The sequence below is a fragment of the Cucumis sativus genome, chromosome 4 (assembly GCF_000004075.3).
Source record: "Cucumis sativus cultivar 9930 chromosome 4, Cucumber_9930_V3, whole genome shotgun sequence".
NCBI lineage: Eukaryota > Viridiplantae > Streptophyta > Magnoliopsida > Cucurbitales > Cucurbitaceae > Cucumis > Cucumis sativus.
The window spans coordinates 18,457,640-18,472,926 of record NC_026658.2 but is presented as its reverse complement, the minus strand read 5'-3'; the positions used below and the strand labels follow the sequence as shown (position 1 = coordinate 18,472,926).

The 15,287-nt window shown below is 30.2% G+C and overlaps 2 protein-coding genes across 2 annotated transcripts; one reads left to right on the top strand and one right to left on the bottom strand.

Moving 5' to 3' along the window:
- Positions 1 to 1,691: 1,691 nt before the first annotated feature.
- LOC101210219 (zeatin O-xylosyltransferase) lies at positions 1,692 to 4,145 on the top strand. Its single transcript, XM_031883831.1, has 2 exons — positions 1,692 to 2,565; positions 3,300 to 4,145. Exons 1-2 carry the CDS (start codon positions 1,756 to 1,758, stop codon positions 3,960 to 3,962), a joined length of 1,473 nt encoding a protein of 490 aa, XP_031739691.1. The 5' UTR covers positions 1,692 to 1,755; the 3' UTR covers positions 3,963 to 4,145.
- Positions 4,146 to 12,756: 8,611 nt separating this feature from the next.
- Positions 12,757 to 14,840, bottom strand: LOC101209480 (zeatin O-glucosyltransferase). Its single transcript, XM_011655532.2, has 2 exons — positions 13,968 to 14,840; positions 12,757 to 13,550 (listed from the first exon to the last, which is right to left on the bottom strand). Exons 1-2 carry the CDS (start codon positions 14,775 to 14,777, stop codon positions 12,891 to 12,893), a joined length of 1,470 nt encoding a protein of 489 aa, XP_011653834.1. The 5' UTR covers positions 14,778 to 14,840; the 3' UTR covers positions 12,757 to 12,890.
- Between the last annotated feature and the right edge of the window lie 447 nt (positions 14,841 to 15,287).

The window sequence follows — 15,287 nt, the reverse complement described above, 5'->3', positions numbered from 1 at the left end:
GAATAAAAAATCGTCTTGCAATATTTGAGAGCCTGAAATTGATGAAAACACCACGAACTTTTTTATTTTGTTACAGATGTCATAAATATTTTGGTGTTCGGTTATATTTTTGAAAAATTAGGCTATTTTATATTAATTAGTTAATAATTAAATGCTAACTTTTTTGTATTGGTTATGATAGAGAAGATTTTTCTAATGAGATATATGTATGCAAATTATAACCTCCATATGTTTAATTTTTAAATTACTTAATTTGTAGGTGTTATATGATAACTAAAATATAGAAACAATTATAAACTATTTTAGATTTAGATATATAGTAAGTCATTTTTTTTTCAAAACTCTGTTTGATTTTCAATGGTACAGTTCTTTTTTTAGAAAATAGTTTTTTCTTTTACTTTTACATCAAGAATCTTTTTGTTTTCGTACCCCTTCAATTTATATAATGGTAGAATTATAGGATACTATGTGATTTTTTAAGATAATTTTTTGTAGATATAAATAGTATATATATATATATATTTTTTTTTTTGTTTCTTTCGTGAAGATTTTTTTATTCTTTTACGTGATGTTTTTTTAAAAAAAATTAATTTAATAATTAAAATATAAAATTACTCCAAATAGTCTTATAACGAATATTTCACCCGGATGTGTTTTTCACTTAACACTCTTTTATATAGTTTAGTTTAGATTAGATATATATATACTAATAGATATAGTTTCACATCTTTAAAAAAAATTCAAGTGAATACATAAAGAAGAAAAAAGAGTAAATATATTGCTATTTTTTAAAAAGAAATTACATATATTTTTTCAATTTTTTTTGATAAGAATAGTTTATATTTAGTAGATTTGATCGTTTAGATTTAACTATTTAATATTTCACCTATTTTTTCACCAAACAAACTATCTTAAAAATGAAAAGTAAAAGAAAAACTATATAAGAAAGAATATAAAAAGTAAGGCAAACCAAAATATTTTTAAAAAAAAATGGAGGAGAAACAAATGATGAAAAAAAATTTACAAAAGAAGTAGAAAAAAGATGATGAAAATAAATGACAAATTTAAAATATTTTAAAAAAATTAACAAGTTTGGTAACTTTTTTTTGTTTAATTTTATTTAATAATTTAGATATAAAATTACATCAAACAACCTTATAACAAAATAGTAATAGGAGCAAAAGAGAAATGAATATGTTTTTTGCCTTAGCTCCTTTTATATAGTTTAAATTAGATGATCTTAATTAAAACCCATTAATGCTTCAATTCTAACGTGTACGTCTCTTCAGCTGTTAAATTAAGGAAATAAACTATTACTAGAATGATTTTAAAAATAAAATTATATCTAAGAGTCCAAATTGTTCCCTATAGTCTAATATATAAAATTATATGTGTCATACAATTTTTGTTTGACGAAATATGAAATATAATATCATGAAGAGCATAAATTGATAGAGTTAGAAGACTCCCAAATTGAAATTTGTACAAAATTCTTAACAGATACTACCCGAGGAATTATTGATAATTTAAATAATAATAATAATAAGTAAAAAAAAAAAAAAGAAGCGCGGCCAATTTTAGTTATTCAATATTTAAATATACATGGTGGACCATAAGAAAACACAATGAAATTTTGATGTGGGGGCAAATATATATAAATATACAAACTTGTTCTTGGATTCCTTGCTATCATCACACTGAAACACTTAGAAAAGAGTAAAACGCGAAGCCTATCTCTCATCTTTTTGTTATACAATGAATAGTGAAAACCATGTCATGCTGTCCAACAAAGTGGTTAAAAATTCAAACGACCTTCCTATAGTGGTTGTTATGGTTCCTTTACCTGCACAAGGTCACTTGAACCAACTACTCCACCTCTCCCACCTCATCTCCACCTTCCACATCCCAGTCCACTTCCTTGGCACTCCCACCCACAATCGCCAAGTCCAACTTCGTCGTGTTCATGACAACAATAGCCACCCATTAATTCAATTCCACGACTTTGATATCCCTCCATTTCCCTCTCCTCCTCCCAATCCTACTGCATCACATAGATTTCCTTCCCATCTCATCCCCTCATTCATTGCTGCTGCTCTCCATCTCCAACGCCCCCTCGCTGCCTTCCTACGCACTCTCTCATCTAAAGTGAGACGACTTGTCGTCATCCACGACTCACTAATGTCGTCTGCCCTACAAGATGTCAACGCCATTCCCAACACTGAATCCTATTGCTTTCACTCTGTATCCGCCTTCACCGTTGCTCATAGCTTGGAGCGTAAAGAGCTGTTTGTAAACGACGGATACAAAGATGGTGAAATAACAACACCCACTTACCAACAATATTTTCCTAAAGAACTGAATGTAGTATCGATGGAACAATGTTTTCCACCAGAATTTTTGGAGTTCATTGGATCTCAGTTTCGTCATCTCCCAAAAATGGGAGCTGGAAAAATTTATAACACTTGTAGAGTTATTGAAGGAGAGTTTTTAGAGGTGATTCAAAGGATTGAACCTGAGTTTCGTCATTGGGCTTTGGGTCCTTTCAACCCTCTCAAAATCTCCAAGGTTCGTTTTGTTTTGGTTTTTCAACACCTAATTCAAAATAACTCATTTTCCTTATTAATTTTGAGATCAAATGCGGGAGTGTGTGTATACAAATCATATATTCGGTGGATCCAAATATTGAGTATGTGAATAAATAAGTGTTTTTTTCCTCCTCGTGTATATCCATATTTTCCCGTCAAACTAGGTGGCCCAACCGAAGTTTCCCATGAAAATTTTATATATTTCACATTTTGGCCTTTTTGGGTGTGTGCCTGGCTCGAATTGCAAAAATAGCTGAACCCAACTTAAAATAAATAATTTTATTATTTTAAAAATTAAACCTTTACGTATTTATTCTAACTCTCAATTTCTTATTTTCTTATTTATCTTTTATCCTTTACTAATCTCAACTTAAACTTTCAACTAAAAATGTTTTTATTTATTTTTGTTCCTTTTAAATATATTTAAAATTTTAATTATTGTACTTAATAATCTTCAAATCAGGATAAGAAATCAGATTTAACTTTAAAAAACAAAATACAAATAATGAAATGTTTATTAAACACAATCTAAATGTGAACAAAGCTTAAGCAGGTTATCTCAATTAAAATTTGATTTTGTGAAAATATCATTTTAATAAAAGATTATCAATGAGACAAGGATAAATATACATGGAATAATTTAATTTAGTTTTTTTTTTTTTTTTTGTTAGATGGTTTGTTTGTTAATTGATTTAATTTTTCCTTTATTCCAAGAATGGGGGCAACAACAAACAGTCATCTTGTAGCCATAGCTGCATGGCATGGCTGGACCAACAAGAGCCAAGATCAGTGATCTACATCTCATTTGGGACAACTACAGCAATGACAGACGAACAAATAAAAGAAATAGCAATTGGGTTAGCAAGAAGTGATCAAAAATTCATTTGGGTCCTTCGAGATGCGGACAAGGGCGACGTGTTCGATGTCAATGAGATTCGAAAATCAAATCTGCCAGAGGGTTATAGCAACTTAATTGGCAATCAAGGGTTGGTAATAAGAGATTGGGCACCCCAATTAGAGATTCTGAGTCATTGGGCGACAGGAGGGTTCATGACGCATTGCGGTTGGAACTCATGCATGGAGAGCATAACGACGGGGGTCCCAGTAATTGCTTGGCCAATGCACTCTGATCAGCCGAGGAACACAGTGCTTATGACTATGGTCTTGTGTGTCGGGGTGGCACTCAAAGAGTGGCAACAAGAACTGGTGATAGCAGATGCTGTAGAGGAGGTGGTTAGGAAGTTGATGGCGTCGGAGGAAGGGGCGGAGGTGAGGAGGAATGCAGAGAGATTAGGGAATGTTGTGCGACAATCGCTGGAAGAAGGCGGTGAGTCTCGTCAGGAATTTGAGGCTTTTATAGCTCATATTACTAGATAGATTTTAGTTCAAAATTATATGTGAGGATATCAAAGTTGTTTGTTTATTGCACCAGCTTTCGTAAGTGTATCCACTTACACACTCTACTTTACATAACTTCTTTTACTGGGGTTTATTCTACAACAAATATTGTGTGAAACTTATCATTTTTGCATTGGTTAAATTCTTATTTTTCTCATATAATTATTTGAATCAATTTCAATTCATTATTTGCGATCTATTCATATGTTAATTTCACAAAATAGACTATTAGATCCCGAATGAATAATTCATTATTAGTAGCAAAAAGAAGACAAATAAATATTAAACTTTAAATGGGACCCACACTAGAGCAGTTTTCTACAACAAACAAAACTAAAGAAAACTAAATTAAATTGTAGAGATCTCCTAAGCGTTCCAAAACAAAGAAAAAAAAGAAGAAGAAGAAGAAAGAAAGAAATTATTTCTTCCTATTAAGGATACTTATCCAAATCTTTTTCTTACAATGGATCTCCCCACCACAAAACTTCGGTTTGTTCTACAAATCATACATTTATTATCCTCAATCTTTATTCTTATCTCCCTAAATTGGATTAATCCACAACTCTATTTACTCTCAAGTTGAAATGAAAGTTTTCTTTTCTTTTAATATTGTATAAACGGCAAAAAGTTCAACTCACAATTATTTTGATATACAGTTAAGATATACTCTGCGTTATTTGGATATTATGTTAGCTTCACAAATCAAATTTGAAGTTTTCTCCCATAAATAAAACCAATATTAATGAGTGAGATTCAATTAAATTTTATTTTGGCTCAACGACACCAATACTAAGGGTTTTAGAAAATAACGACAAAAATAAGATCTTTCTAAAAAAAAGCCAATAGGTTATTGAGATATGCTTTAATTAATAAGTGTTGTCCAAATCACAATAATTCACCCAATACACAATAATTCACCAACACATATTACAAGCAAAGTACAATAATCCACAGACTTAACAAGATAAAACATCTCATGTTAGTAGAACAACAATTTTAACCTACTTGAATTTGATAAAATACTTCGATATTTTGCACTAAACTCCGAAAAAGAAGAGGTGAGATTGAACTCGTCAAAATTGGAATGAAATACTTCAAATGAAGGAACAAAACGTTTTTGTTCAATTTTTTTTTTATATATGTATAAAATAGGCCGACACCAATGAATACTTGCAAAATGATATTGATTCTTTTAAAATACTAGACGATAAAGAAAGAAAAATGAAATCTAAAGAAAACAAAGTACAAACACATAACAAGTTACAAATAAATGAAGAATATCAAAATCTAAAGAAATGTTATTTTCTTTTTCGAATCAAAAGGAATAGAGAAAAAAACGAAGAAAAGCGACGAAGCCGACTTTTTTTTTTCTCTTTTGTGGAAGGAAGTTTTAACTATAAACAAAAATCTCAAGAGTTCACAAAACACAACACATCACAAGAATAGTTTGAGGAAAGTGATGTGATTGATTTTATTAATTTCGGCTCTACATTGTTCTCTATTTCATAATTATAAGTCGGCAGCGCTACTACTATGCTTCCCAAAACACAGGACTTCATTTTCTTGTCCTCTTCTTATTCATAATCCATTTTAAGAAATTGTTCCTATTTTAAGTCTTCTTTTTTTTGTTGTTCTTAGACAGTTTAGGAAATTTAAGCTTATAAATATTATGATTTTTTTAATAATATTACTTCTAACTTGTGTTTTAGAATAGTTAAGTCAAATTTTGAAAAAAATAACTTTTTAATAAAAAACTTATTTTTGTTTTTGGAATTTGGTTGGGTGGATACAATCGTAAGCATACAAAAAAAGGTTTAATTTTCCTAGAAAAATGAAATAGTTATCCAAATGAGCTTTCAATATGCTTTTAGAGAATAAGAGATTGAATTGAAGTCTTTTGTTTATCAGGAGAACATAAAAGGGAATAGACTAACTAATTATATCTAGATTTGTAACTAATAAATAAGGTAACAAAATTGACTAGGTTATAAACTGAAATTGACAACAATCACTAAAGCTCCATCTGAAGATAGGGGTGTGTGTATGATTAAAAAATTCATCTTAGACATGAGAATGTAAACAGGTTGCGTATACCTTGTAAACATATTTGTAAGTTGAATGAAAGATTGAATGAGAGATAGTTTTAGGAATTTAGAATCATGTTTATAGAACGATAATGAAAGTTTTAATTGATGGATAATGAAAATGAACTTGACAATTTTTTATGTTATCATAATTGATTAAGTTTACCTACATAGTTTACAAGGTTAATTTAATACTAATTCACGGTTTTCACACATGATTTGTAGTTGAAATAAGAAAGCAATATTACGGAATACCTCCATTATAGTTCAAATTTTTGCTGAAGTGGGAGGTTCTCCCATCTTCGCATTAATTATTTTTTAAGAAACACAATTGAATCTCATCGTTTCTTCTCCTTCTTCGTGCTGGATCATTCGGCCACGTCTGTAGGGTTTACCAACTGGTCGTTTGACCATCAGTAGTACACCGTTTTTGGTTAATATGTTCCTTTCTTTTGTTTCACCATGAAGACGTCTGATTTTTATATGAAACTTCTCCGCTAGGGTTGCTTTTCGTTTGCATACATGATTATAATCTGTGTGTTATTTGCAATGGTTCCATGGGTAGTGCAACGTTAACAATCGGTAACGAGATGGGTCAACAAGGAACTGACTTGTAATCTGTGTATTATTTGTAGAACATGGCTCACATTCAGTACAATATTCGTGAGGCTGAGCAGTATCCTACTCACACTACAAGAAATTTTGGCTCTTCCGACTTCGGATTAGATTGTCGGAAGATATAGTATATCCCGACGCCATACACGGAGCATTGGGGTACCCACCAACTCCCGATGTATAACTTCATGTGTCAAAAGATATACCGGCATTCCTGATGCAACGAAGAAAACGTAAGAAAATATTGGAGCACACCCAATGTTTTGTTGCCCACTTCAGGAGATGTGGTCGCACTCCCGACGCTTCAAGTCATGCGTCGGTAGATTTCAAAGCATTCAAAAAAATCAGCAGGGTTCTTCGGACGACTGAATTCTAGGGTTGGGAGTTAGTAGGGTTGTCGAATGAGTTAAAGCGTTTGGCAGTGGAAGATTTAGTGGAAGATTTTATAGATTTTATAGAGACCTTAGATCAATTTAATTGGAAACTTAAAAATATCGTACATTGACAATAGCTACAAAAACAATTTTCTAAAGGAGGCTAAACATGCTTTAAAATTATAAATTAGAGAAAGAAAAACTCACATAGTTTTACGCCTCTTAATCTACTAAAACTATAAATTTGTGATACCACCGATCAAAGATCTTCCTATCCTCTAGGATGAGATTGATTATTTGTAAGATCCAATTGGAAGAAAATCTTTTGAGAGAATCTTAAGAGAATTTGCAAAGAGGCAAAATAGCTGAGGTTGAAAAACTTGTTTTGTTCCGTGTATTTATAACTCCCTCTTCTTGAAGAAGTGGGAGAGAATGATTGATGTGATTTTATTAATTTAAAAAATATTTAATTAATTAATTAATTAAATCATATTTAATTAATATACCATTCAAATCATTTTTAATGAATATCGATCTCATATCTTATAGTTTTAATTTAATTAAATAAAACTATATTATTAATTAATTACTAAACTAAATATCTTATATTTAATTTAATTCAAATTTGAATCATATTCAAATATAAATTTTTCTAACCTTTAGTTTTAATCACTACACGAAATAATACTTACAATAGTTAACGAAAAATATTATATAAGATCTTTCATAGCCTTTTTCGAAAGTCCTGACAGTTCATGTTATTAAATGTCTGAAACTTTTTATAGCCTTCTCGTACAGCTATGATGGACGCTATAATAGAGTATACATATATAGCTTAAATATGATGCTATAAACCCATTTGATAGTTTTTATAGTAAAGCTATAATATATTTACGTATCTAAAATCAAATGTTATCTTTGACATATAATGACATTTTTTTAAGGTTATAATATATTATTTCTAGCTATAATTATATGTTATAACAATGATATTTAATCCATTATAATCCCTATTATTATTATTGTATTAACCTTTTGATAGTTTTTTTTTTTTTTTTTACAAAAGTTCCTATAACGTTTGCTCATGGCTATAAAATAGGTAATTTCTTTATAACAATTTTTAAATTAATTAGATTTTCATAAATTTTACAAGTACTCGTTTTTAATTGAAATCCAAACACATGAAATACTCCATGACCAAACACCATAAGCATAATTTCCATTGATAACATCAACATTGTAGCCATCTATTTTTATCCTACCAATATTTTTCTTTAAAATTAATATTAGTAATAATGACTAAACTTTTATTTATTTATTTTTAAAGAAAAGGTAAAAAGAAATTAGTAATAACATAATATCTTATAATATCTCATTTTTATTATTTTAAGAAATAAAAATAAATCAATTTATTTTAAATAAAATATTTAATATCACATTTATCTTATTTGTACTATTTTAGGAAAAAATAAATGAATTTGTTTTAAATAAAATCTTCTAATATTAATTTTAACTTACTAAAATCATTTTAGAAAAAAAGAAAATCAATTTAAAATAAAAGTATTTTAATATCCATTTGATGTATTAATTTATGTAATAATAACAATAATAATAATAATAATAATAATAATAATAATAATAATAATACCATAGATCACCTAGTTAAACCTATTGTTTCGCTTACACTTGGACAAGTAGTAGAAAAAGTTGTGCTCAACGAGAACTTAAGAATTACATGGTGAAGAGGTACATTGTGAGCCTTTCACATAACTATGCTCATGACCGATGAAGCATCACTTAGAATAAAACATGTGGTACAAAGAGTCATAATGAGTGTGTTACACGCAAGGACTTGACTTGGTGACGTATTGCGATTATATCAAACATAAATAGAAACTATTAAGTCCAGGCACTAATATACACAAGCGATTAACTCCAAGGTAGTTGAAACACAGTCCAACAAACAATTTGACCAATTCTTAATCCATCTTGATCAATGATTTTGTATGCCCCATTTTTTAAAACTTCTTTGATGATATAGGTCCGTCCCATTTAGGTGTGAACTTATTCTCCATGTCTTGTCATGATGATAGGTTTTCTTACTACAAGCACTAAATCATCAACCTAAAATAACCAAGCTTTACATGTTTGTCAAAAGCCTTAGACATTCATGCTTGATAACATTTTAGTGCATGTTGAGCTTCTTGTTCTCTTTTCATCAAGTGCTTCTAACTCTTAAAGGCGTAATTTAGCATTGTCCTCAGTAGTTAGCACCTCTTGAATTGCCATTCTCAAGGATGAAATTTCTCTCTCTAGTGGAAGAACTGCTTCTACTCCGTAAACCAAAGAATAGGGTGTAACACTTGTAGAAGTACGATGGGTAGTTCAATAGGCCCACAATTCTTCTCCAGTTTTTTTTCACAAATATCTTTTTGTCTTCGAGACCTCCGTTTTTAGAAGATTGCACTGAGTTTTGTTGAATGCCTCTACCAACCCATTTGATGCAACATTGCACATGGAAGACTTATACTATTTGAAGTTAAACTTCTCACACAACTTGTCCATGAAAGTGTTAGTAAATTATCTTCCATTACTAGTCACGATGCGATGAGAAATACCATATCGATAAATGATGTATGTTCGAACAAAATTTACTACGATGTTTTCATTTTTTGTTTCTCTTAATGGTACAACTTCAACCCATCTAGAAAAATAATCACTCTGTAAGGATGTAAAAATGACCAACCAATGACTTAAGCATGATAGGTCAAACAAGATCGTGTCACTAGACTTCAAAAGACCATGAAGCTATTGTTGGATGAAGAGACTTTGATGGTTTATGTATAAAATTTGCATGGAATTGACAGGCTTCACAATGCTTCACATAATGCATCTTGGTTAAAACATAAAATTGCACAAAATATGATAAAATTTCAAAATAAATAAATTATCCTCAAAACATATAGTAAAACAATAATAGTCAAATAAAAACATCTCACACTGATAGATCTATAATAATATCACTATGTATTAATAGTCAAACAAATTTTTTATTTGACAAATAATTGTTCGTTAATTTTAACAATAACTATTGAGATTGGTTGTGATTGTGATCTATTATTTTGTGTTACTAGTCAAATATGTTTAAAGTTGTGGATTTGACTCAAAATTTTAATTGGTTAGAAAACGGTGTAAATTTTGGATAAATGAGAGTACCTTTGAACTTTTTTCTAAGCTCAGAGTATTTGTGAAATTTTTAATAGTTCAAGGATACTTTTTAAAGAAAAATTTCATAGTTTCCATCCAAAACTAATAGTAGAGTACTTTTTAACTCTTTATGAAATTTTGACATTTTTTACGTAAATTATTACAAAGTTCATGGTCATTTTAGGTAACTGTAACCTAAAAAAACAAATAAGGTTGATTTGTATGAGTGTAGGCATATCCACGCTTACATATACATCATATAAGGAAAACATAAAGGTAAACGCAAGATGCCCACAATATGAGAATATTTGGAAACTTGGTTGTAAAGGACACCAAAATTTTAGCTCTTACGATGCTTCCCTCTTGAGCATCTTAATATGTTCAAACATCTTGAGATGCTTCTGTGCTCTATACTTTTATGAAAGAAATTATGGATCACAATATTAAAAGTGTAGTTGTCTCACATCAGTTAGTTTGTAGAAAGGTGGGTGACTCCAAAGTCTATGAAAAGAGTCCACCTCTTTTTTTTACAAAAGTTCCATTTAGTAGCATTTTAATATTTAGTGTGCTAATTCTGACTAAATTCTTTTTGTTTTCTAGAAGAATGGGTAAAGGGTGTGAGTGGCTAAACGTTTTGCAAGATCGTTCATCTAATTAGGACAGGAAGAGAGAAAATTATATTCTTTGTCATAACAATTTTTCACATAGTAGATATCTTTTCTTGATGTGGTTTTTTTTCCAAATTGGGAGTTTTACAAGTAAATTTTTGTGTTTTTAGCTTTTATTGTTTTCTTTAATTTCTTTGTTATTTTTTTTAAAATTGAAAGGTTTGGTTCCAACAAGAAGAAAATGGTACATAAAGAAAAGAACCTACAGCTGTTTAAAGTAGTAAAAAAAACATGATAGAAAAAAATTACATTTTCAATTTAGGTCAACTTTATATTAGAGAAATTTTCAAATATAGCAAATTTTACAAAATATTTACAACCTATAGCAAATTCTATCACTGATAGTCATTGATATATAGTGATAGAAGACTATCATTGATAAAATCCAAAATTTTGCTATAACTTGTAAATATTTTAATTTATTTTACTATTTTTTAAAATGTCCATTATATTATTTCATTTGTCAATATATTGTGCACCTTCCTAAAATATTTAAATAAATCTATGGTTAATTTTCATAAATACAACCAACTAACAAAATATTTATGACTCGTGTAATAAAATGAAAAAAAAAAACTCATGCAATTGATCATTTTTTAAATATTCCATGTTTATCCTTTTTTCATGGTCTTTCTTCCTCTTCTTCTGCGATATTTTTTTATTTATTTTCATGGTCTTTCTTCCTCTTCTTCTACAATTTTTTAAAAATATTTTTGTCTGTCTTCCTTTCCATCTTCTTTCTTTTGCAATGTCTTTTTCATTTTTGCAATTTTTTTACAAACAAGATCGTGTAACAATTTGATTATTTAAGATACTGAAAAGAAAAATCATTGGAATATTGGATTGCCAAATCTAAACGATGTGTACTAAAAATAGTTAAATCTAAGTAATATCGTGTACCCAATAATCTTTAAAAATTTGTTTAGATTTGAACAGCCAAATTTAAATTATCAAATCTAAACAATCGTGTTTCAAATATAAACTATTATATACCAAATCTACAAAAAAAATAAATGGAAAAAAAATCGTTTAGATTTGGCTACCTAAATTTAAACGATCAAATCTAAACGATCGTTTTTCAAATATATTACGTGTGGAATGATAATTAATTATGAGACATTTTTTGTATTTTCCATGAGGTTGTATGAGGCATTTTTTGTATTTTCCATTGTGAGGTTGTTGGCTTTTTCTGCTTTCGAATTTGTTCTCGTAAATATTTTGTCTTTTTATTATATTTTTTAAAAAGATCCCTAAATCTCTTAAGGAATAATTTAATATTTCAAAAGTATAGAAACTAAATATATAGAAAGCATTATGAAAATTTTAAATACGTAGGAAAAAATAATGGAAGTTTGAAAAGTTAATCTTCCTTTCACATGCACGTCAATTTATCGACCAAAGAGTTTCATATTTCTCATCTTCTTTGTACTAGAAAAGTAACAAGAGATAGATATTAAAAGAAAGCAAATGACAGCAAGGAATAATATACATATGGAATTAAAAACTCATTGTCAATGTAGTTAAATTAGTTTGAATGGGTGCTTGAACCAAGTAAACTTTTGAAATCATTTTATTGAAATGTGAATGAAAATATAAGTATTTGATTGATGAATGTTTTCTAAGAGAGATCAAATAATAAGCAAACATTTTTAAACAAAGTCAAAATATTTATTATTTATGTTATATTCTCATATAAGTGACATTTTATTACCTATTTATTTATACAGAATGAATACCCTTTTGCCTGTGTCAGAATATCAACTAAATCTTTGATGGGAAAAGGATAGTTGAATTAAGTAGTTAACTTTGATGTTAGAATTTAGTATTTGTGAAATGGGTACTTCAAAATTTTAAAATTGCATACTCCTTCATGAGAGAAGGATAGTTGAATTAAGTAGTTAACACGATATATTTTATAACGATCATAAACAAATAATATGAAAACAAAAACTTTTTCATCTACCGTGTAATATGATTAACAAAAGCCTCCAACTCTTTGCGAGAATCTCCACCATCTTCTATCGACCGTCGCACAGCTTCCCCCACCCTCATTGCATTCATTCTTATCTCTGCCCCATCCTCCGACACCATCAATCTTCTCACCGTTTCCTCCACGGTCAATGCCGACACCACCTCCTCCTTTAGCTCCCAGTCTTTCACCACCAACCCTACTCGCAATATCTCCGTCACAAGCACCATGTTCCTTGGCTGGTCCGAGTGCATTGGCCATGCTGCCATTGGCACTCCCATTGTTATGCTCTCCAAGCACGAATTCCATCCACAATGCGTCATAAACCCTCCAGTCGCCCAGTGGCTTAGTATCTCCAACTGTGGTGCCCACTCTCTTATTATCAACCCTCGATCACCAATTAAGTCATTGTAACCTTCTGGGAGCTTGGACCTTTTATTATTATCTTCGTGAAAGATATCGACTTTATCAGCATCTCGAATGACCCATATGAACTTTTGGTGGCTTCTTGCTAACCCAATCGCTATTTCATTAATCTGTTTGTCTTCCATTGTTGTTGTTGTCCCGAACGAGATGTATATCACTGATCTTGGTTCTTGTTGATCTAGCCATGACATGCAACTGTGCTTAGACGATGACCTCTCCCCATTCTAAAATAACCAAATACAACTATTAAAATATTACCATAATCAATTACAACCTTTTAACCCTTTTAGGTTAATTTTTGATTTAATATGATATTAAAGTATAATAAGTTTTTGAATAGTCGAGTAAATCATAAGGCTTCTTCCCTGTCCGACCCGGATCCTTCTCATTACCTTGCTCGAGAGAGAGATTCCGCCATGTTTTGTTGTCAACTATTATAATGTCACTCTTGTTATTACTAATTTTTACTTATCCTATAAATCTTCAAACCCACTTGTAAGGAAAAGTGAAAGTATCAATATAAATAAATTTAATATAATTAACCGATCACCTAAGCCTATTAGGTTGATTATATATTCGTGAAATGTATACAGAGATAGAGAAAATCTATAAAAACCATATTAGTGAAATGTGTGTAGTACCTTCAACTTTTTGACAGGGTTGAAAGGACCTAATGCCCAGTTATTAAGCTTACTTTCAATTCTTTCAATCAACTTCAAAGACGAGCCTTCAATAACTCTACAAGTGTTATATATTTGTCCACATGTCTTTTTTGGTAGCTGACCAAACTGTGACTTAATTAAATCCCAAAACTCCACCGAAAACCAGCTTTCCCATGAACGAGCAGTGTTCAATTCCTTCAAAACATACTCTCTGTAAAATGTTCTACTTTCACACTCTTCCTCGTCGTCGTCGCCATCGCCAACTACAATCCCTTTACGCTCCAAGTTATGGAGAGTGGTAACGAAAGCTGAAACACTATGGAAAAGGTATGATTCGACATTGACAATGGAGTCTACGACTTGAACCACAGATGACATTAGGGAATCATGGATGACAATGAGTCGTTTTGCTTTTTGGGAAAGTGAAGAAAGAAAGGCAGCGAAAGGGCGAGGAAAGTGGACCAACACTTCATTTACCATGGGGACGAGATGGGAGGGGAATTTGTGGGTTGCATTGGGGTTTGGAGAAGGGAATATTGGTAAGTCAAAGTCATGAAATTGGATCAGATGGTTTTTAATTTTGGCACTAATGCGATGTTGCGCTTGGCGGTTGTGTGTGGCGGTGCTAACGAAGTGAACAGGGATGTTGAAGGCAGAGAGTAGGCGAGAGAGGTGGAGGAGCTGGTTTAGATGGCCCTGCAACGGTAAAGGAACCATGACAACCATAACAGGAAGATGATGAGTATTTTTTCCGACATTCTCGGAGATTACATAGTTTGAGTTACTCATCAGAAAAGAAAAAATGGGAAAGATTGCTATCAATATTTTAGAAGGATTAAGTTAGATGATTGCTTGAATGTACACCATATTCTTATATATTGACAGAGAAAAGTTTTTTATTCCTTTTTTTTTTTCCCACATAATTTTCTATCATGTTTCACATGTCCATAATAATAGGATTGACATTATCAATATGCGTACATATTTTCCTTTATTAAATAGGTGGTACTCTTCTTTATTAACCCAATAATACCTTATTCTTTTTATTTTAGAGAAAAAAAAATGCTTTGAGCATCTTCCTTAGTTTAGAGGTCAAATAAAATTTGGAGGAATTTTCAAAAATAACAAATTTTAGAAAATATTTACAACCTATAGCAAATTATATTCCTAATAGTTATTGATATTCTATAGTGATAGAAGACTATCATTAATAGAATTATAGCTTGTAAATATTTTAATTTATTTTGCTATTTTTGAAAACGTCCCTGCAATTATTGAAATAATAATATATATATATAT